Source organism: Oncorhynchus kisutch, linkage group LG24, assembly GCF_002021735.2.
Source record: "Oncorhynchus kisutch isolate 150728-3 linkage group LG24, Okis_V2, whole genome shotgun sequence".
Taxonomy (NCBI): Eukaryota; Metazoa; Chordata; class Actinopteri; order Salmoniformes; family Salmonidae; genus Oncorhynchus; species Oncorhynchus kisutch.
In genome coordinates this window covers 37,186,291-37,209,088 of record NC_034197.2, presented here as the reverse complement: position 1 = coordinate 37,209,088, position 22,798 = coordinate 37,186,291, and the positions used below count along the sequence as shown (strand labels likewise).

Sequence of the window (22,798 nt, the reverse complement as noted above, 5' to 3'; positions counted from 1 at the left end):
GGCTGAAGGGCTGAAGGACTAGTGGGCTGAAGGACTAGTGGGCTGAAGGGTTGGTGGGCTGAAGGGCTAGTGGGCTGAAGGGCTAGTGGGCTGAAGGGCTGAAGGACTTAGTGGGCCTGAAGGGCTGAAGGACTAGTGGGCTGAAGGGCTAGTGGGCTGAAGGGCTGAAGGACTAGTGGGCTGAAGGGCTGAAGGGCTAGTGGGCTGAGGGCTAGTGGGCTGAAGGGGCTAGTGGGCTGAAGGGCTAGTGGGCTGAAGGGTGAAGGACTAGTGGGCTGAAGGACTAGTGGGCTGAAGGGCTAGTGGGCTGAAGGGCTAGTGGGCTGAAGGGCTAGTGGGCTGAGGGCTAGTGGGCTGAAGGCTAGTGGGCTGAAGGGCTAGTGGGCTGAAGGGCTAGTGGGCTGAAGGGCTGAAGGGCTAGTGGGCTGAAGGGCTAGTGGGCTGAAGGGCTAGTGGGCTGAAGGACTAGTGGGCTTAAGGGCTGAAGGACTAGTGGGCTGAAAGGCTTGAAGGACTAGTGGGCTGAAGGGCTGAAGGACTAGTGGGGCTGAAGGGCTAGTGGGCTGAAGGGCTGAAGGACTAGTGGGCTGAAAGGCTGAAGGACTAGTGGGCTGAAGGGCTGCAGGACTAGTGGGCTGAAGGGCTAGTGGGCTGAAGGGCTGAAGGACTAGTGGGCTGAAGGGCTGAAGGGCTAGTGGGCTGAAGGGCTAGTGGGCTGAAGGACTGAAGGCTAGTGGGCTGAAGGGCTAGTGGGCTGAAGGGCTAGTGGGCTTGAAGGGCTAGTGGGCTGAAGGGCTAGTGGGCTGAAGGGCTGAAGGGCTAGTGGGCTGAAGGGCTAGTGGGCTGAAGGGCTAGTGGGCTGAAGGGCTAAAGGACTAGTGGGCTGAAGGGCTAAAGGACTAGTGGGCTGAAGGGCTGAAGGACTAGTGGGCTGAAGGACTAGTGGGCTGAAGGGCTGAAGGACTAGTGGGCTGAAGGACTAGTGGGCTGAAGGGCTGAAGGACTAGTGGGTCTGAAGGGCTAGTGGGCTGAAGGGCTAGTGGGCTGAAGGGCTAGTGGGCTGAAGGGCTGAAGGGCTAGTGGGCTGAAGGGCTAGTGGGCTGAAGGGCTAGTGGGCTGAAGGGCTAGTGGGCTGAAGGCTAGGGGGCTGAAGGGCTAGTGGGCTGAAGGACTAGTGGGCTGAAGGGCTGAAGGACTAGTGGGCTGAAGGGCTGAAGGACTAGTGGGCTGAAGGGCTGAAGGACTAGTGGGCTAGTGGGCTGAAAGGCTAAAGGGCTAGTGGGCTAGTGGGCTAAAGGGCTAGTGGGCTAAAGGGCTAGTGGGCTAGTGGGCTAAAGGGCTAGTGGGCTAAAGGGCTAGTGGGCTAAAGGGCTAAACGGCTAGTGGGCTGAAGGGCTAGTGGGCTGAAGGGCTGAAGGACTAGTGGGCTGAAGGGCTGAAGGACTAGTGGGGCTGAAGGGCTAGTGGGCTGAAGGGCTAGTGGGCTGAAGGGCTAAAGGACTAGTGGGCTGAAGGGCTGAAGGGCTAGTGGGCTGAAGGGCTAGTGGGCTGAAGGGCTAGTGGGCTGAAGGGCTGAAGGGCTGAAGGGCTGAAGGGCTAGTGGGCTAAAGGGCTAGTGGGCTGAAGGGCTAGTGGGCTGAAGGGCTAGTGGGCTGAAGGCTGAAGGACTGAAGGACTCAAGGACTAGTGGGCTGAAGGGCTGAAGGACTAGTGGGCTGAAGGACTAGTGGGCTGAAGGGTTGGTGGGCTGAAGGGCTAGTGGGCTGAAGGGCTAGTGGGCTGAAGGGCTAGTGGGCTGAAGGGCTGAAGGACTAGTGGGCTGAAGGGCTGAAGGACTAGTGGGCTGAAGGGCTAGTGGGCTGAAGGGCTGAAGGACTAGTGGGCTGAAGGGCTGAAGGGCTAGTGGGCTGAAGGGCTAGTGGGCTGAAGGACTGAAGGGCTAGTGGGCTGAAGGGCTAGTGGGCTGAAGGGCTAGTGGGCTGAAGGGCTGAAGGACTAGTGGGCTGAAGGACTAGTGGGCTGAAGGGCTAGTGGGCTGAAGGGCTAGTGGGCTGAAGGGCTAGTGGGCTGAAGGGCTAGTGGGCTGAAGGGCTAGTGGGCTGAAGGGCTAGTGGGCTGAAGGCTGAGCTGAAGTGGGCTGAAGGGCTAGTGGGCTGAAGGGCTAGTGGGCTGAAGGACTAGTGGGCTTAAGGGCTGAAGGACTAGTGGGCTGAAAGGCTGAAGGACTAGTGGGCTGAAGGGCTGAAGGACTAGTGGGCTGAAGGGCTAGTGGGCTGAAGGGCTGAAGGACTAGTGGGCTGAAAGGCTGAAGGACTAGTGGGCTGAAGGGCTGAAGGACTAGTGGGCTGAAGGGCTAGTGGGCTGAAGGGCTGAAGGACTAGTGGGCTGAAGGGCTGAAGGGCTAGTGGGCTGAAGGGCTAGTGGGCTGAAGGACTGAAGGGCTGAAGGACTGAAGGGCTAGTGGGCTGAAGGGCTAGTGGGCTGAAGGGCTGAAGGACTAGTGGGCTGAAGGACTAGTGGGCTGAAGGGCTAGTGGGCTGAAGGGCTAGTGGGCTGAAGGGCTAGTGGGCTGAAGGGCTAGTGGGCTGAAGGGCTAGTGGGCTGAAGGGCTGAAGGGCTAGTGGGCTGACGGCCTAAGGGCTGCCTGGGCTGAAGGGCTAAAGGACTAGTGGGCTGAAGGGCTGAAGGGCTAGTGGGCTGAAGGGCTAGTGGGCTGAAGGGCTAGTGGGCTGAAGGGCTAGTGGGCTGAAGGGCTGAAGGGCTAGTGGGCTAAAGGGCTAGTGGGCTGAAGGGCTAGTGGGCTGAAGGGCTAGTGGGCTGAAGGGCTGAAGGACTGAAGGACTCAAGGACTAGTGGGCTGAAGGGCTGAAGGACTAGTGGGCTGAAGGACTAGTGGGCTGAAGGGTTGGTGGGCTGAAGGGCTAGTGGGCTGAAGGGCTAGTGGGCTGAAGGGCTAGTGGGCTGAAGGGCTGAAGGACTAGTGGGCTGAAGGACTAGTGGGCTGAAGGGCTAGTGGGCTGAAGGGCTGAAGGACTAGTGGGCTGAAGGGCTGAAGGGCTAGTGGGCTGAAGGGCTAGTGGGCTGAAGGACTGAAGGGCTAGTGGGCTGAAGGGCTAGTGGGCTGAAGGGCTAGTGGGCTGAAGGGCTGAAGGACTAGTGGGCTGAAGGACTAGTGGGCTGAAGGGCTAGTGGGCTGAAGGGCTAGTGGGCTGAAGGGCTAGTGGGCTGAAGGGCTAGTGGGCTGAAGGGCTGAAGGGCTAGTGGGCTGAAGGGCTAGTGGGCTGAAGGGCTAGTGGGCTGAAGGACTAGTGGGCTTAAGGGCTGAAGGACTAGTGGGCTGAAAGGCTGAAGGACTAGTGGGCTGAAGGGCTGAAGGACTAGTGGGCTGAAGGGCTAGTGGGCTGAAGGGCTGAAGGACTAGTGGGCTGAAGGCTGAAGGACTAGTGGGCTGAAGGGCTGAAGGACTAGTGGGCTGAAGGGCTAGTGGGCTGAAGGGCTGAAGGACTAGTGGGCTGAAGGGCTGAAGGGCTAGTGGGCTGAAGGGCTAGTGGGCTGAAGGACTGAAGGGCTGAAGGACTGAAGGGCTAGTGGGCTGAAGGGCTAGTGGGCTGAAGGGCTGAAGGACTAGTGGGCTGAAGGACTAGTGGGCTGAAGGGCTAGTGGGCTGAAGGGCTAGTGGGCTGAAGGGCTAGTGGGCTGAAGGGCTAGTGGGCTGAAGGGCTAGTGGGCTGAAGGGCTGAAGGGCTAGTGGGCTGAAGGGCTAGTGGGCTGAAGGGCTAGTGGGCTGAAGGGCTAGTGGGCTGAAGGGCTAGTGGGCTGAAGGGCTAAAGGACTAGTGGGCTGAAGGGCTAAAGGACTAGTGGGCTGAAGGGCTGAAGGACTAGTGGGCTGAAGGACTAGTGGGCTGAAGGGCTGAAGGACTAGTGGGCTGAAGGACTAGTGGGCTGAAGGGCTGAAGGACTAGTGGGCTGAAGGACTAGTGGGCTGAAGGGCTGAAGGACTAGTGGGCTGAAGGGCTGAAGGACTAGTGGGCTAAAGGGCTGAAGGACTAGTGGGCTGAAGGGCTGAAGGACTAGTGGGCTGAAGGACTAGTGGGCTGAAGGGCTGAAGGGCTGAAGGACTAGTGGGCTGAAGGGCTAGTGGGCTGAAGTACTAGTGGGCTGAAGTGCTAGTGGGCTGAAGGGCTAGTGGGCTGAAGGGCTAGTGGGCTGAAGGGCTAGTGGGCTGAAGGGCTAGTGGGCTGAAGGGCTAGTGGGCTGAAGGACTAGTGGGCTGAAGGGCTAAAGGGCTAGTGGGCTGAAGGGCTAGTGGGCTGAAGGGCTAGTGGGCTGAAGGGCTAGTGGGCTGAAGGGCTAGTGGGCTGAAGGGCTAGTGGGCTGAAGGGCTAGTGGGCTGAAGTCTCACTTTGGGTCAGGGGATCCGTCCGCCAGCGGCTTCATAGACAGTTTGCAGAGGGAGCGGAAGACCAGGAAGGCGTCTTTCTGCAGGATGTGTGAGAAACCAACAGCGTTCTGGACACCCTGCATGGACTCTAAATCCTAAAAGAGACGACGAGAAAAAACAAAAAACAAAAAACAGAACAGCTTTAAAATGTACCATGCAATTGTCAATACACAACTAAAACTGAGCATAACTATGTATAATTAATTAAGGGTAAAAATCATCAGGAATCATGGTTCCCATAAAACCTTTGATGTGACACATCCTCATTCCAAGTTAAGAGATCACTCACCAAGATGTCTGTAGAGGACACGGAACCATGGTCACCCATAATGCCGTTCATCTGGTTCCTAACTGTCCTGGGTGTTGGGGGCATCAGATCAGGGTGCTCTGGTGGTATGTGTGGGGGATGGTCCCCTGCTGTGTGGAGGAGTGAAACAGACCAGTCAGATATAAAACACATTTGATTGTAAGGCCCTTTCTACATCAGAAGATGTCACAAAGCGCTTTTCCAGCCTAAAACCCCAAACAGCAAGCAATGCAGAAGCACAATGGCCTGGAAAAACTAGAAGGCAGGAACCTTGATGCAGGTGTGTAAATGACAGGCAAGCCCTGAATAACAAACTCTGTCCAGTCACTCCGATCACAACCAATTACTGACCTTGTGCAGTTTGGGTCTGTGGTTCTGGTTCTGCGGCCACGTCCTCCACCACATCAGTCGTTGGTTGCTCTGTTGGCTTTGAATCGACCTGACCTACTCCCGATGTCCCCCTCTCCCCTAATTCTGATCCCCCTCCCCCTTCATCTACTGACTGTGTTACTGCTGGTGGTGTTTCTGGAAGTGGATCATTAAAAACTATTGATGAGGAAAAAGACCAAGTGTCAAATTAATGAGGATGATGTGAGCTTCAGAAATGTCTCACAATAAAATCATGATCTATGGCAGCCAACCCCGTTCCTGGAGAGCGACACTCCTGTAGGTTTACACCAGGGTACTCCAACCCCGTTCCTGGAGAGCGACCCACCTGTAGGTTTTCACCCCAACCCCGTTCCTGGAGAGCGACCCACTTGTAGGTTTTTCACCCCAACCCCGTTCCTGGAGAACGACCCTCCTGTAGGTTTTCACCCCAACCCCGTTCCTGGAGAACTACCCTCCTGTAGGTTTTCACTCCAACCCCGTTCCTGGAGAACTACCCTCCTGTAGGTTTTCACTCCAACCACAGTTGTAAATAACCAGATTCGTCTCATCAACCAAAAAATTATTAACATGAAGTGCGTGGTCCTTCCAAATGGTGCAGCGGTCTAAGGCACTGCATTGCTTGAGGTGTCACTAGAGACCCGGGTTTGATCCCAGGCTGTGCCACAACCGGCTGTGAACGGGAGTCCCATAGGGTGGTGCACAATTGGCCCAGTGTCGCCCGTGTTTGGGGGGGGTTACTTGAATCACCGAGCTCTAGCGACTCCTTGTGGCAGTCTAGGCACCTGCAGGCTGATTTCTGTCGTCAGTTAAACAGTGTTTCCTCCGACACATTGGTGCAGCTGGCTTCGGGGGTTAAGCGAGCGGGTTTGGCGCGTCATGTTTCGGAGGACGCATTACTCAACCGTTGCCTCTCCCGAGCCCGTTGGAGAGTTGCAGTGATGAAACAAGATCGTACTTGAAAATGGGAGGGGAAAAAGGGGGTAAATCAAGTGCGCGGATTAAGGTTGGGGTGTAAACCTATAGGACGGTAGCAGGGTTGGAGAGCCCTAGTGTAAACCTATAGGACGGTAGCTCTCCGGGAACAGGGTTAGAGAGCCCTAGTGTAAACCTATAGGACAGTAGCTTTCTGGGAACAGGGTTAGAGAGCCCTAGTGTAAACCTATAGGACAGTAGCTCTCTGGGAACAGCACAGATCGATGCTAAGTATGAATACAAACAAGGCCAATACCTGGAGGTGGTGTGTCCTCTCTGTGCTCCTCTGCAGCAGTCACATCCTCCTCAGTCTTGCACTCCTCCGGTTGGCCATTGATGGTATTAAGGTCCGGTGTGCTGGCTGCAGGAGAAGGGGTCCCGTTGAGGTCTGGGGTGGAGTCTGACCGGGGGGAACCACCAGACATCTGCCCAGGGGAAGGGGAGGGGTTCTGCTTGGACAGACATAGTCTATCCTTCTCCTGAGCCTCTATAGCCTGTATAGATGGAGGGAAATGAACAGACCAGCCATGATCAACACAACTAGTCAGACCAAACTAACAGCATGTCAATACCAGCCAATGAACCAGTCAACTAATAGGACTAGGAGACACAGGCCATTCCACCCTGACTCAGGAAGGAGACACAAATACACTTATGGAGAAATTATTGAGATACAAGGAGTGTGTCCATTTCTCGTCTAGTTCCAGAGTCTAGTTTCAATCCAGATATTTACATTCCCATTAGTCAATCAGCTTGCTCTAAGATGATACACACCAGCATCTATGATTGAGTCAAAGTGCTTGTTATAGATGACTATGTACATATGAGTGGACTGGTCTGGACAGGGGACAGTAGTGCACTGACCGCCTGAGTCTCCATGTGGGTGAAGATTACATTGACCATCTGTGTGAGCGTAGCCTTGGCGGTGGTCTGGTTGATGAGGTTACGGCTGGCCAGGTAGATGTTGTAACAGGTACGCACTGTCAGCAGAACCGTTCCCTCGTGGATCTCAATGTGAGGGGAGGTGACTGCCGTCAGCAGAGCCTACAGGAGAACAGAGAGGGGTCAGAACTAGGAATGCACAATTCAGGGAACTTCACCCCCCCAAAAAATCCCTGATTTTCCCCAAATCCTGGTTGGAGGGTTCGCAGAATCAGAAAAGAATAAGAAGGTTCATCTGTAATCCTCCAACCAGAATTTCTGGAAAACCAGAATAAATAGCGTATTTAACTACCTTCGTGAATTATAGAAGAACTATCTTATATACAGTGTCTTTAGATGTCGTAGGAATGTTTGTCAGTCCAATAAAAACCTGTCCTCAACCGTGATAATAGTGGCGGGCAGCTTGTTTGAACACAACAGACTTTTGAACCCCCAACTCTGGAGCTCCACTATGGGAAGCTGAAATTAGTTCTGGTTATGTATCACGTCTCCTGTACAGCCAGCCGTAAGAGACGGATGTGGCTCCGGATACCTGCGGTATCACTACTATACCTGCGGTATCACTACTATACCTGCGGTATCACTACTATACCTGCGGTATCACTACTATACCTGCGGTATCACTACTATACCTGCAGTATCACTACTATACCTGTAGTATCACTACTATACCTGTAGTATCACTACTATACCTGTAGTATCACTACTATACCTGTAGTATCACTACTATACCTGTAGTATCACTACTATACCTGTAGTATCACTACTATACCTGTAGTATCACTACTATACCTGTAGTATCACTACTATACCTGTAGTATCACTACTATACCTGTAGTATCACTACTATACCTGTAGTATCACTACTATACCTGTAGTATCACTACTATACCTGTAGTATCACTACTATACCTGTAGTATCACTACTATACCTGTAGTATCACTACTATACCTGTAGTATCACTACTATACCTGTAGTATCACTACTATACCTGTAGTATCACTACTATACCTGTAGTATCACTATGGGGACTGGGATGTGGAAAATAATGGGCAGCAATTTGTCCTGAGAGGCAACTAGGACCAGTCAAAAGTTTGGACACACCCACTCATTACAGGTTCTCTTTATTTAAACTAGGTTCTACATTGTAGAATAACAGTGAAGACATCAAAACTATGACATAACACACATGAAATCATGTAATAACAACAAAAGAGTGATAAACAAATCAAAATATATTTTATATTTGAAATTCTTCAAAGTAGCCACCCTTTGCCTTGATGACAGCTTTGCACACACTATCTTGGCAATGTAGGAAACAGTAAAAAAAAGAAAAACCCTTGAATGAGTAGGTGTGTCCAAACGTTTGATAGGTACTGTATATGTTTTGTATAAATAAGTAGCAATTCATTAAAGGAGAGGTTTAAGATGGATGGGGTCCCTGCCAGACCTTGACGATCTGCAGTTGCACCCCCTCATCAGTCTGTGGGCCCTGGAAACAGTTACAAATGGTCTCCAGTAACCGGTCGATGAGCCTCTTCCCTGGAGCACTACTGTCAGAGGCATTGCCCGTGATGTGGCCATACGCAATGAGCTTCTGCCATGGGGAGAGGGGAGAGATTGTGGAGAGAGTGAGCATCTGTGGCATTTAGAGGGAGTCGGACATCCACAAGTCAGACATTTCTGAGGAGACACAACAGGTGTAAGAACATATTAAGTCCTCCACCATGTGGCATTTACAAGAAAAGAATCGAACAGACATGTACACAGTTTACGTAGTTTACAAATGCTTGCATGCCGGTTCCCTAAACATTGCAGTACAATCATTGACATCAACAATAAATCAAAAAGACAGAAAAAAAATATTATATAATATAAATGTATATTAAATATGACTGATATGTACACACAATAGGATATACAGTATAGAACTAGATCACAATAAATAATGATCTGACAGGTGCTTATATTCCTCCTATTTCACACATGCATAGAAGCGTGTATTAAACATGTGTGAACTGGAAGTATGTTTGTTGCATATCCCAACTCCCCTTGGAAAGCGGGGTCAGGGACAGACATGATCAACGGCGACCCTGGAGCAATTAGGCTTAAGTTACTGGCCCAACGCTCTAACCACTAGGCTACCTGCTGCTATGTCAAGTAAGACAATGAGACAGTAGGACAGTGAGACAGTAGGACAGTAAGACAGTAGGACGGAAAGTAACAATAGGACAGTGAGACAATAGGACAGTGCAACAGTGAAAAGGACAGTGCGACAGTGAAAAGGACAGTAAGACAGTGAGACAATGGGACAGTGAGACAATAGGACAGTGAGACAGTGAAAAGGACAGTAAGACAGTGAAAAGGACAGTAGGACAGTGAGACAATAGGACAGTGAGACAATAGGACAGTGACAAAAGGACAGATGAATAAACTAAGGTCTACCTGTTGTATTATATATACAGTGAAACGCTTACTTACGGTCCACACCCGTTGTATTCGGCACATGTAAAAAATTGAAATGTGATTTGAATTGTAATACGTATGAGTGTTGGTGTGTTTAAGTCCTTTGATGTGTAAAACCTGCGTACCTGTAAGCAGTCCAACGAGGTGCTGACAACGCGTGGGGACTTTGATTGACAGGCGAGCTCAAAAGGCAGTACGTATTGGTCAGCTTCAATGTAGTTTGCTCGGGGCGGGACCACTGAGCCATCTCTGGAGAAAAGAGCCACAGCACGAGGTTATGATGACATACAGGCCTCAGGACATCCCAAGTTTATTAACCACTAATGACAGCGGTGACCGTTTAAAAAGGGAGAGCATGACAGCTGTTTCCTGTAGCCTTCTAGTCGTTGTGCTAACGCTAGATAGCAAAGGCTCCAGAAACTCACTTAAACTTCCTGCTAACCGCACGCAGAGAAAAAAAAACGGCTAAAAAAATATATATTGCAGTATCCCTTTAATAAGTGCATCAAACCAAACACCTGTCCATGAGCTGCAGATACTTCCGGAGAGAAAGGGGTTTGAACTTACTTTTGCTTCTCAAGCTCGATTTTGATTTCATCTGTGAAGTAAAAAAAAAAAAAAAGGAACAAGATTAGTGAGGTCTGAACTTTGACCTTTAGACTTGATGAACGTGTTTCTGTGTTTTAGGCATAACTGATCATTAATTTCATTAGCATAAAAATACCAGTATCAACATACCATGAATACAGTTAGCATTAGCAAATTAAAATTTGCAGAAAAATTAAATGCAGTCATCAAACAACCTCAAAACCCATAAACCTCTTGCTAATGACCAGAGACAATCTTATCGCCTTAACATTGGTGACAGCTTTGGGCAGAGCTAAGATCCTGTGTTCGAAGCAGATCTGTCAGAACAGGCCGAAATGCACCACTGTAAGTCACCATCTTCCTTATCTAGCCTAGTAGGTCTGAGCATTAGCAATAGTGTATACATACAAGGCCAGACCTTGATGTGACCAAATTGGGCTGCTGTATCCCAGAACTTCACATGCTGAGATGCTTGGCAACTGCTGACACACAAGACCCAAAGTTGTTCTCAAGGCATGCACACGAGGTAGAACAGGGAGCATCGAGTACACTCTGTGGAAATAGCCTACAGCCGTTGTCAACTCAACTGCAGCTTGGCCCTGTGTTCCTCTCAACGGTGTGTCTGTCTGTGTGATATCAGGAGGGGGGGGGGGGGGAATGAAGAGCACAGAAGACAGAATTCCCATTGTTCGCTGCAACGATGGACATTAAAGTTGTGTTGTATAGTAAATATGAAGAAAAAAAACTGCCGACTCTCCCAAGGCTCATCTGGGATCCATAAATAAACCATCAGCTGTGGAAGCAACATTATAGCCTAATTACTGCACCACTGTACATCTCCAGTTGCTCATCTCCCCTTAACAACAATTAGAGCTCGTGCTATAGTCTACATTTCATAATCTAGGACTGGGGTTCCCAAACGTTTTCCCACTCGGGGGCCCCCCCTTCCAGCATTGGGGGAACATCCTGCCCCCCTCCCTCCCTCCAGTGCATTCTACTATTACAACTTTCAAGAGAATGTTTAAATCCGGACTGAGTTCCTGTTTTGGGGTGGGAACCACTGATCTAGGAAACAGCACAGTAAAAAAAAAAAAACGAACTATGGTGCCAGTGTCTAGGACATGTAATTTCTCAATGGCATGCGTGTGGGTACACTCAAACTAGGTGGAACCACAGTCAATTGGCCACTCACAGTTTGTGAAAAAGACTGGCTAATTTTAGTCAGAGGAGGAGGATCCATTGAGGCTCATTAAGTGATTCCATATGAAACCAAGACAACAACAAAAAACATTATTTGGGAGATTTTGTCTGGGTTTTGTATGGAATCACGCCATTATAAACATGTTATCAGATTAACGAAACCCAAATCAAATCAAACTTTATTTGCCACATGCGCCAAATGCAACAAGTGTAGACTTTACTGTGAAATGCTGACTTACAAGCCCTTAACCAACAGGTGTAGACTTGACTGTGAAATTCTGACTTACAAGCCCTTAACCAACAGGTGTAGACTTTACTGGGAAATGCTGACTTACAAGCCCTTAACCAACAGTGCAGTTCAAGAAGAAGAAAATATTTACCAAGGAGACTAAAATACAAAGTAACACAATAAGAATAATGAGGCTATATACAGGGGGTACCGGTACAGAGTCAATGTGGAGGCTATATACAGGTGGTACCGGTACCGAGTCAATGTGGAGGCTATATACAGGTGGTACCGGTACCGAGTCAATGTGGAGGCTATATACAGGTGGTACCGGTACAGAGTCAATGTGGAGGTTATATACAGGGGGTACCGGTACAGAGTCAATGTGGAGGCTATATACAGGTGGTACCGGTACAGAGTCAATGTGGAGGCTATATACAGGTGGTACCGGTACAGAGTCAATGTGGAGGCTATATACAGGTGGTACCGGTACAGAGTCAATGTGGAGGCTATATACAGGTGGTACCGGTACAGAGTCAATGTGGAGGTTATATACAGGGGGTACCGGTACAGAGTCAATGTGGAAGTTATATACAGGGGGTACCGGTACAGAGTCAATGTGGAGGCTATATACAGGGGGTACCGGTACAGAGTCAGTGTGGAGGTTATATACAGGGGGCACCGGTACAGAGTCAGTGTGGAGGTTATATACAGGGGGTACCGGTACAGAGTCAGTGTGGAGGCTATATACAGGGGGTACCGGTACAGAGTCAGTGTGGAGGTTATATACAGGTGGTACCGGTACCGAGTCAGTGTGGAGGTTATATACAGGGGGTACCGGTACAGAGTCAGTGTGGAGGCTATATACAGGGGGTACCGGTACAGAGTCAGTGTGGAGGCTATATACAGGGGACACCGGTACAGAGTCAGTGTGGAGGCTATATACAGGTGGTACAGGTACAGAGTCAATGTGGAGGCTATATACAGGGGGTACTGGTACAGAGTCAATGTGGAGGCTATATACAGGTGGTACCGGTACAGAGTCAGTGTGGAGGCTATATACAGGGGGCACCGGTACCGAGTCAGTGTGGAGGCTATATACAGGGGCCACCGGTACCGAGTCAGTGTGGAGGCTATATACAGGGGGTACTTGTACTGAGTCAATATACAGGGGGCACCGGTACAGAGTCAGTGTGCGGGGGTACAGGCTAGTTGAGGTACTATCCTGTACCCACCCATCATCATAAAGAATTTGGGATATAACCAGGCAAGGAGGTTCTCCCCCCATAAACCAAACCACAACGGACACAACATCCGTGCCAATGAGAAAAGTATGTAATGAACAGAGCCTAAGTAAACTGTTTAGTGTACAGTGTGCTGAATATGAGCGTCTATGAGTGGGCTGGGCAATGTCAATACGGAGAGATTAATTTATTTTAAGGGAGCAAGGTCAACATTAACCCACCAGATGAATATGGTACTACTTCAGTACAGAGTTACCTGGCTGTGACTGACTCAACTGGAATCTATTTATTTATTTTATTTTACCTTTATTTAACTAGGCAAGTCAGTTAAGAACAAATTCTTATTTTCAATGACGGCCTAGGAACAGTGGGTTAACTGCCTGTTCAGGGGCTGAACGACAGATTTGTACCTTGTCAGCTCGGGGGTTTGAACTCGCAACCTTCCGGTTACTAGTCCAACGCTCTAACCACTAAGCTACTCTGCCGCCCCATCTATACTTAACATTATCCATTTTGACCAACGCCACCTAGATAATGTGGACCTTCTCAAATAGTAATTGATTGCTGCTGATCTAGCTAGAAATTCCCGCCATAAAAGACGTAGGGTCTCAGACATTTTTTGGAAGGTGGGCAGGGACTCCGCTACATCTCATACTAAACTGGCAGTAATAATGACCATTCATTTACAGTAAAATGTCACGGACACATTATCCTTAAATTGACAGTAAAAGGTATACAGCTGGAACGTATCCTATTCAGATGATCAACGACAAGGTTACAGGATGTATCTCTCAACAAACACAAGAATGGGTGGTGTAAAACTAACGTCATCCCTCCACTGCTCAATAGTAAAGAACAGACGTCCCGAGTATCCTGGAGTTAATGTCGCGTTCACGTGCAAGTCGGAACTACGAATTTCGGAAATGTCCCACTTGCTAACTTGTTCTATTTAGGTAAAGGGGGATACCTAGTCAGTTGTACGACAATGCATTCAACTGAAATGTGACTAATGAATTTAACCCAACCCCTGTGAATCAGAGAGGTGCGCTGGTCTGCCATAATCGATATCCACCTCTTCGGCGCCCGGGGAAAAGTGGGTTAACTGCCTTGCTCAGGGGCAGAACGACAGATTATTACCTTGTCCGTTCGAGGTTTCGATCCAGCAACCTTTTGGTTACTAGTCCAACACTCTAACCACTAGGCTAATTAGCCACACGCGCCGCGTTCAACAAATACACAAATCGGACATTTCCGAGTTTACTAGTTCCGATTAGTATCTGAATGCGGCAGAAGTTGCCAGTTAATTTAACACAGGTGCCATTCCGGTTGGGCGACAATGCTACGTGCTGTACAATGACTGGTCCAATGGCTAGGTATCACGTTAACTAGCTAGCCAGCCAGGTGTTAAAGTTGACAGTGATGAAAACATAGGACAGATCCAAGTGTTCACATGCAGTCAGATCTATGACTATAAATCAGTCAGCGTTCAAAGACTGAAGCGTTGAACATTATGCGGCGTTACAGCATGTTACACCAAACTGGCTCGCAAACTATAGTAGCTAGCTTGACAGTCATTAGTTAGCACGCAAGGGTTACCTAAAACATTACATTGAAGAAACAAAATATGCCTATGGGTGCAATGTCCTGGAATAAAAATACAACTCACGTACCAAGTGCTACTTGACAAGCTTTACGCAGCTGGCTGTGCTGGCTCCGCTTCACCTCCTTATCCGACAGGATTTTTTCCAGCGCCCTAGACAGAAACATGCTCTTGGTTTTTGTGCTTTCTGCCTGCTTCTGGTGTTGTTGTTGAGCAAGACGTTGCTGTTGCATCTCTTGATATAACTTCTGCTATCTCAGGCCGTCATCTTCGACCTGGCACTGCGTAGATGCATGCGAGAGAAAAAGACTAACGAAACCGGGCTATCGGTGTCTTGTCGATTCACCGAGTTTGTTGATGATGCTAACGCTGCACTGAGTCGCCATGTTGGTTACACGTCACGTCACGTGATTTTCAGCTGATTTTATTTGGCCGTTTTGTCCCCTCTACTGGATCGAACGACTCCTTGGTTTTCCCACTAAAACCTTTACTATTTAACTTGGCAAGTCAGTTAAGAACACATTCTTATTTACAATGACGGCCAACCCCGGGCTGCCCTATGGGACTCACAATCACGGCCGAATGGGATTCAGCCTGGATTCGAACCAGGGACTGTAGTGACGCCTCTTGCACTGAGATGCAGTGCCTCAGACCGCTGCGCCACTCATTCTGATAATCAAAGTTTCATCATACACATTTCTTTCAGACAGTATTTACCCAAGACGTAACTTAACTTTTTAAAATTGATTTGGATTCTTCTGAAGGCAGCAGATGGCTAAGAGATCTCTCGGGTTATTTTTTGGAGGGGGGGGGGGGCGGGGCTCAAAGAAACATCATCATGCATACCATTTTAAGAATTGTATTTAAATTGTTGACAAATCGTTGACAAATCGAACGCTCGCACTGAAATAAAAACACGATTTATCCACCAGGTGGGGACAATAGACACAACCAGACACATATTATGTCCCCAACTCTGTTTAGTATATTCTCTAACACATCCAGGTTCTCTCCCATCCTGTTTACTGTATTCTCTAACACATCCAGGTTCTCTCCCATCCTGTTTACTGTATTCTCTAACACATCCAGGTTCTCTACCATCCTGTTTAGTATATTCTCTAACACATCTAGGTTCTCTACCATCATGTTTAATGTATTCTCTAAAACATCTAGGTTCTCTCCCATCCTGTTTACTGTATTCTCTAACACATCCAGGTTCTCTACCATCCTGTTTAGTATATTCTCTAACACATGCAGGTTCTCTACCATCCTGTTTACTGTATTCTTTAAAACATCTAGGTTCTCTACCATCCTGTTTACTGTATTCTCTAAAACATCTAGGTTCTCTACCATCCTGTTTACTGTATTCTCTACCATCATGTTTAATGTATTCTCTAACACATGCAGGTTCTCTACCATCCTGTTTACTGTATTCTCTAAAACATCTAGGTTCTCTACCATCCTGTTTACTGTATTCTCTAAAACATCTAGGTTCTCTACCATCCTGTTTACTGTATTCTCTACCATCATGTTTAATGTATTCTCTAACACATGAGCCATTATGTCCCCAACTCTGTTTAGTATATTCTCTAACACATCCAGGTTCTCTCCCATCCTGTTTACTGTATTCTCTAACACATCCAGGTTCTCTCCCATCCTGTTTACTGTATTCTCTAACACATCCAGGTTCTCTACCATCCTGTTTACTGTATTCTCTAAAACATCTAGGTTCTCTACCATCATGTTTAGTGTATTCTAACACATGCAGGTTCTCTCCCAGGAATAGAAGAATTCACAATATTGAAAGAAACAGTATCTATTGCATCTTGCCTATGCCGCTCTGTCATTGCTCATCCATATATTTATATGTATATATTCGTATGCCATTCATTTACTTAGATTTGTGTGTATTAGGTAGTTGTTGTGGAATTGTTAGATATTGCTGCACTGTAGGAACTTGAAGCACAAGCATTTCGCTACACTCGCAATAACATCTGCTAACCATGTGTATGTGACCAATAACATCTGCTAACCATGTGTATGTGACCAATAACATCTACTAACCATGTGTATGTGACCAATAACATTTGATTTGATTGGATGGTGAGTCACAATCGACACCCCTAGAAGCTGCTTGTACAGAAAACATTTTTTATTTTTTATTTTTTAAATCAAATCACCTTTAAAGGTGAAGAAGATGTAGCTACCAGGACTAGATGACATAATGAACTTCAACCATGAATCACCACAGTGGATCAGTTATAACTCATTAAAATGTTTACTGACTTAGCAATAAAAAGTAATATACTGAAACATGATTTAAAAAATAAAAATAGTTGTTACATGTCCTGTGTAGTTAAAACAATGCATTTACAGATTTAAAAAAATCTTCCCATTCAAAACATCAGTCATCATGCCTTGAATGTTTCACAACTGTTTGAATGAGAGGGAGATGGAGAAAGCAATCGCAACTCTTCTACACCCTGTGCCATAACAGAGAATAGAGTAGTACTGTACCTCACAGTATGAAAAGGAGGGGGAGTTGAGTTCACATGATACCCTACTCTGGGTAGATGGCATGTCTGATAGGGAGGGCTAGTGGAGTTCACATGATACCCTACTCTGGGTAGATGGCATGTCTGATAGGACGGGCTAGTGGAGTTCACATGATACCCTACTCTAGGTAGATGGCATGTCTGATTACAGTGATCCAGTGTTTATGATTCTCATCAGGTATTTTTGCAGGTAAGACCCATTGCAGTCAGACTGAGGAGGAGAGAGGGGGGTGAGGGAGGCAACTGTTCCCAGTACATTTAGCTTCCCCATCAGAGAGGATTGTAAAAAGCAATAGGAGAAATGGACATCGATACACCATCTGCTCTCAGTGGAGTCTGTTAGCGTCATTTAATGTTTACATGTTGAGTACAGCCTTAGTCTAAATTCTCATTATACTTCACAACAAGCTCACTGGCAACTAAACACACAGAATAAAACTACAATCTATTGGAATGAGGATGTTCTGCAGTGCTATCCTGTCTTGTGTTTTGGCTCTACACTAATTACATTCTAAATCCCCTTGCTGGTGTTGACCCTCCTGAACTACAACTGTGTAGTAATCAGGGGTCAGTACATGTGGCCCTTCGTAGCTCAGTTGGTAAAGCATGGTACTTGTAACACCAAGGTATTGGGTTTGATTCCCGGGATTGCTTTAAAATGAAAGCATCTGCAAAATGGCTTATATTGTTATTACATAGTCTATGACTAGGAACAAGTGGGAATAGACCTGTTTTCACCTGATACAAGTCATAATGCATAGCGCTAGACAAACTCCACCTTACTCAAACACAGAGGCTGAGTCAGATGTGTGAGAGCGTGGGCAAGACAAAAGACCACTCAATCATGGTTGGACCTCTCCAGCACGTTTGACAACTCCACGGTGTCCTCCTCCCAGAGTGCAAAGACCCTTGGTGCGACCCTGGACAACACCCTGTAGTTCTCTGCAAACATCAAAGCAGTGATTCGGTCCTGCAGGTTGATGCTCTACAACATCCGTAGAGTATGACCCTACCTCACACAGGAAGAGGTGCAGGTCCTAATCCAGGCACTTGTCCTCTCCAGTCTGGACTACTGTAACTCACTGGTGGTCTGGGCTCCCCACAACGGACTACTCCGTTCTGCCACCTCTGGTCTCTTGGCCCGCCGACCCCTACGGGAGGGCAGCTCCCGCTCAGCTCAGTCCAGTCAAAGCTCTTCTCTGTCCTGACATTGGTGGAACCAGCTTCCCCCTGACACTAGGACAGATACCTTGCCCATTTCCCCCAAAACATCTGAAACCCTGCCTCTTTAAAGAGTATCTTAAATAATCCCACAGCACCCCCCCCCCCCCCCCACAAAAAAAGAGCCTTTCCTGATCTAAAACACTCACACTTGACTTTCCCCCCCTACTAGCTCTGACTGCTGATAACTACTAAATGAGATACAGTGTACTTACTGGAGTTGTGAAATGTGGTTGTCCCACCTAGCCATCTTAATATGAACACGCACTAACTGTAAATCACTCTGGATTACTGGCTACTAAATTACTCAAAATGTCAAATGCAAAAGAGTAACTTCTTCCTGCAGACTGGGTTCCATAACAGTCTCATCCATCCTGTCTAACTGGGGTTCCATAACAGTCTCATCCATCCTGTCTAACTGGGGTTCCATAACAGTCTCATCCATCCTGTCTAACTGGGGTTCCATAACAGTCTCATCCATCCTGTCTAACTGGGGTTCCATAACAGTCTCATCCATCCTGTCTAACTGGGGTTCCACAACAGTCTCATCCATCCTGTCTAACTGGGGTTCCATAACAGTCTCATCCATCCTGTCTAACTGGGGTTTTACAACAGTCTCATCCATCCTGTCTAACTGGGGTTCCATAACAGTCTCATCCATCCTGTCTAACTGGGGTTCCATAACAGTCTCATCCATCCTGTCTAACTGGGGTTCCATAACAGTCTCATCCATCCTGTCTAACTGGGGTTCCATAACAGTCTCATCCATCCTGTCTAACTGGGGTTCCATAACAGTCTCATCCATCCTGTCTAACTGGGGTTCCACAACAGTCTCATCCATCCTGTCTAACTGGGGTTCCATAACAGTCTCATCCATCCTGTCTAACTGGGGTTTTACAACAGTCTCATCCATCCTGTCTAACTGGGGTTCCATAACAGTCTCATCCATCCTGTCTAACTGGGGTTCCATAACAGTCTCATCCATCCTGTCTAACTGGGGTTCCATAACAGTCTCATCCATCCTGTCTAACTGGGGTTTTACAACAGTCTCATCCATCCTGTCTAACTGGGGTTCCATAAAAGTCTCATCCATCCTGTCTAACTGGGGTTCCATAACAGTCTCATCCATCCTGTCTAACTGGGGTTCCATAACAGTCTCATCCATCCTGTCTAACTGGGGTTCCATAACAGTCTCATCCATCCTGTCTAACTGGGGTTCCATAACAGTCTCATCCATCCTGTCTAACTGGGGTTCCATAACAGTCTCATCCATCCTGTCTAACTGGGGTTCCATAAAAGTCTCATCCATCCTGTCTAACTGGGGTTCCATAACAGTCTCATCCATCCTGTCTAACTGGGGTTCCATAACAGTCTCATCCATCCTGTCTAACTGGGGTTCCATAACAGTCTCATCCATCCTGTCTAACTGGGGTTCCATAACAGTCTCATCCATCATGTCTAACTGGGGTTTTACAACAGTCTCATCCATCCTGTCTAACTGGGGTTCCATAACAGTCTCATCCATCCTGTCTAACTGGGGTTCCATAACAGTCTCATCCATCCTGTCTAACTGGGGTTCCATAACAGTCTCATCCATCCTGTCTAACTGGGGTTTTACAACAGTCTCATCCATCCTGTCTAACTGGGGTTTTACAACAGTCTCATCCATCCTGTCTAACTGGGGTTTTACAACAGTCTCATCCATCCTGTCTAACTGGGGTTTTACAACAGTCTCATTCATCCTGTCTAACTGGGGTTTTACAACAGTCTCATCCATCCTGTCTAACTGGGGTTCCTTACAGTCTCATCCATCCTGTCTAACTGGGGTTCCATAACAGTCTCATCCATCCTGTCTAACTGGGGTTCCATAACAGTCTCATCCATCCTGTCTAACTGGGGTTTTACAACAGTCTCATCCATCCTGTCTAACTGGGGTTTTACAACAGTCTCATCCATCCTGTCTAACTGGGGTTTTACAACAGTCTCATCCATCCTGTCTAACTGGGGTTTTACAACAGTCTCATCCATCCTGTCTAACTGGGGTTCCATAACAGTCTCATCCATCCTGTCTAACTGGGGTTTTACAACAGTCTCATCCATCCTGTCTAACTGGGGTTTTACAACAGTCTCATCCATCCTGTCTAACTGGGGTTTTACAACAGTCTCATCCATCCTGTCTAACTGGGGTTTTACAACAGTCTCATCCATCCTGTCTAACTGGGGTTTTACAACAGTCTCATCCATCCTGTCTAACTGGGGTTCCATAACAGTCTCATCCATCCTGTCTAACTGGGGTTTTACAACAGTCTCATCCATCCTGTCTAACTGGGGTTTTACAACAGTCTAACTGGGGTTTTACAACAGTCTCATCCATCCTGTCTAACTGGGGTTCCATAACAGTCTCATCCATCCTGTCTAACTGAGGTTTTATAACAGTCTCATCCATCCTGTCTAACTGGGGTTTTACAACAGTCTCATCCATCCTGTCTAACTGGGGTTTTACAACAGTCTCATCCATCCTGTCTAACTGGGGTTTTACAACAGTCTCATCCATCCTGTCTAACTGGGGTTTTACAACAGTCTCATCCATCCTGTCTAACTGGGGTTTTACAACAGTCTCATCCATCCTGTCTAACTGGGGTTTTACAACAGTCTCATCCATCCTGTCTAACTGGGGTTTTACAACAGTCTCATCCATCCTGTCTAACTGGGGTTTTACAACAGTCTCATCCATCCTGTCTAACTGGGGTTTTACAACAGTCTCATCCATCCTGTCTAACTGGGGTTTTACAACAGTCTCATCCATCCTGTCTAACTGGGGTTTTACAACAGTCTAATCCATCCTGTCTAACTGGGGTTTTACAACAGTCTCATCCATCCTGTCTAACTGGGGTTTTACAACAGTCTAATCCATCCTGTCTAACTGGGGTTTTACAACAGTCTCATCCATCCTGTCTAACTGGGGGTTTACAACAGTCTCATCCATCCTGTCTAACTGGGGTTTTACAACAGTCTCATCCATCCTGTCTAACTGGGGTTCCATAACAGTCTCATCCATCCTGTCTAACTGAGGTTTTACAACAGTCTCATCCATCCTGTCTAACTGGGGTTTTACAACAGTCTCATCCATCCTGTCTAACTGGGGTTTTACAACAGTCTCATCCATCCTGTCTAACTGGGGTTTTACAACAGTCTCATCCATCCTGTCTAACTGGGGTTTTACAACAGTCTCATCCATCCTGTCTAACTGGGGTTCCATAACAGTCTCATCCATCCTGTCTAACTGGGGTTTTACAACAGTCTCATCCATCCTGTCTAACTGGGGTTTTACAACAGTCTAACTGGGGTTTTACAACAGTCTCATCCATCCTGTCTAACTGGGGTTCCATAACAGTCTCATCCATCCTGTCTAACTGAGGTTTTATAACAGTCTCATCCATCCTGTCTAACTGGGGTTTTACAACAGTCTAACTGGGGTTTTACAACAGTCTCATCCATCCTGTCTAACTGGGGGTTTACAACAGTCTCATCCATCCTGTCTAACTGGGGTTTTACAACAGTCTCATCCATCCTGTCTAACTGGGGTTCCATAACAGTCTCATCCATCCTGTCTAACTGAGGTTTTACAACAGTCTCATCCATCCTGTCTAACTGGGGTTTTACAACAGTCTCATCCATCCTGTCTAACTGGGGTTTTACAACAGTCTCATCCATCCTGTCTAACTGGGGTTTTACAACAGTCTCATCCATCCTGTCTAACTGGGGTTTTACAACAGTCTCATCCATCCTGTCTAACTGGGGTTCCATAACAGTCTCATCCATCCTGTCTAACTGGGGTTTTACAACAGTCTCATCCATCCTGTCTAACTGGGGTTTTACAACAGTCTAACTGGGGTTTTACAACAGTCTCATCCATCCTGTCTAACTGGGGTTCCATAACAGTCTCATCCATCCTGTCTAACTGAGGTTTTATAACAGTCTCATCCATCCTGTCTAACTGGGGTTTTACAACAGTCTAACTGGGGTTTTACAACAGTCTCATCCATCCTGTCTAACTGGGGTTCCATAACAGTCTCATCCATCCTGTCTAACTGGGGTTTTACAACAGTCTCATCCATCCTGTCTAACTGGGGTTTTACAACAGTCTCATCCATCCTGTCTAACTGGGGTTTTACAACAGTCTCATCCATCCTGTCTAACTGGGGTTTTACAACAGTCTCATCCATCCTGTCTAACTGGGGTTTTACAACAGTCTCATCCATCCTGTCTAACTGGGGTTTTACAACAGTCTCATCCATCCTGTCTAACTGGGGTTTTACAACAGTCTCATCCATCCTGTCTAACTGGGGTTTTACAACAGTCTCATCCATCCTGTCTAACTGGGGTTTTACAACAGTCTCATCCATCCTGTCTAACTGGGGTTTTACAACAGTCTCATCCATCCTGTCTAACTGGGGTTTTACAACAGTCTCATCCATCCTGTCTAACTGGGGTTTTACAACAGTCTCATCCATCCTGTCTAACTGGGGTTTTACAACAGTCTAATCCATCCTGTCTAACTGGGGTTTTACAACAGTCTCATCCATCCTGTCTAACTGGGGTTTTACAACAGTCTCATCCATCCTGTCTAACTGGGGTTTTAC

At 47.4% G+C, this 22,798-nt stretch overlaps 1 protein-coding gene across 3 annotated transcripts in view; it reads right to left on the bottom strand.

Moving 5' to 3' along the window:
• LOC109869529 (brefeldin A-inhibited guanine nucleotide-exchange protein 2) overlaps positions 1-14,797 on the bottom strand; it is a 55,914-nt gene extending 41,117 nt beyond the window's left edge. The window contains exons 1-9 of one of the 3 annotated variants that reach the window (XM_020459727.2): positions 14,450-14,797; positions 10,089-10,119; positions 9,647-9,770; positions 8,506-8,652; positions 6,977-7,156; positions 6,369-6,606; positions 5,102-5,296; positions 4,733-4,860; positions 4,405-4,538 (exon numbers count right to left, since the gene is read on the bottom strand). In XM_020459727.2, the coding sequence (XP_020315316.2) occupies positions 4,405-4,538; positions 4,733-4,860; positions 5,102-5,296; positions 6,369-6,606; positions 6,977-7,156; positions 8,506-8,652; positions 9,647-9,770; positions 10,089-10,119; positions 14,450-14,612 (1,340 nt within the window). In that variant the 5' untranslated portion in view covers positions 14,613-14,797. The remainder of the gene's footprint in view (positions 1-4,404; positions 4,539-4,732; positions 4,861-5,101; positions 5,297-6,368; positions 6,607-6,976; positions 7,157-8,505; positions 8,653-9,646; positions 9,771-10,088; positions 10,120-14,449) is intronic. The other 2 variants (XM_031803465.1, XM_031803466.1) reach the window with 2 other exon arrangements.
• Positions 14,798-22,798: the final 8,001 nt, after the last annotated feature.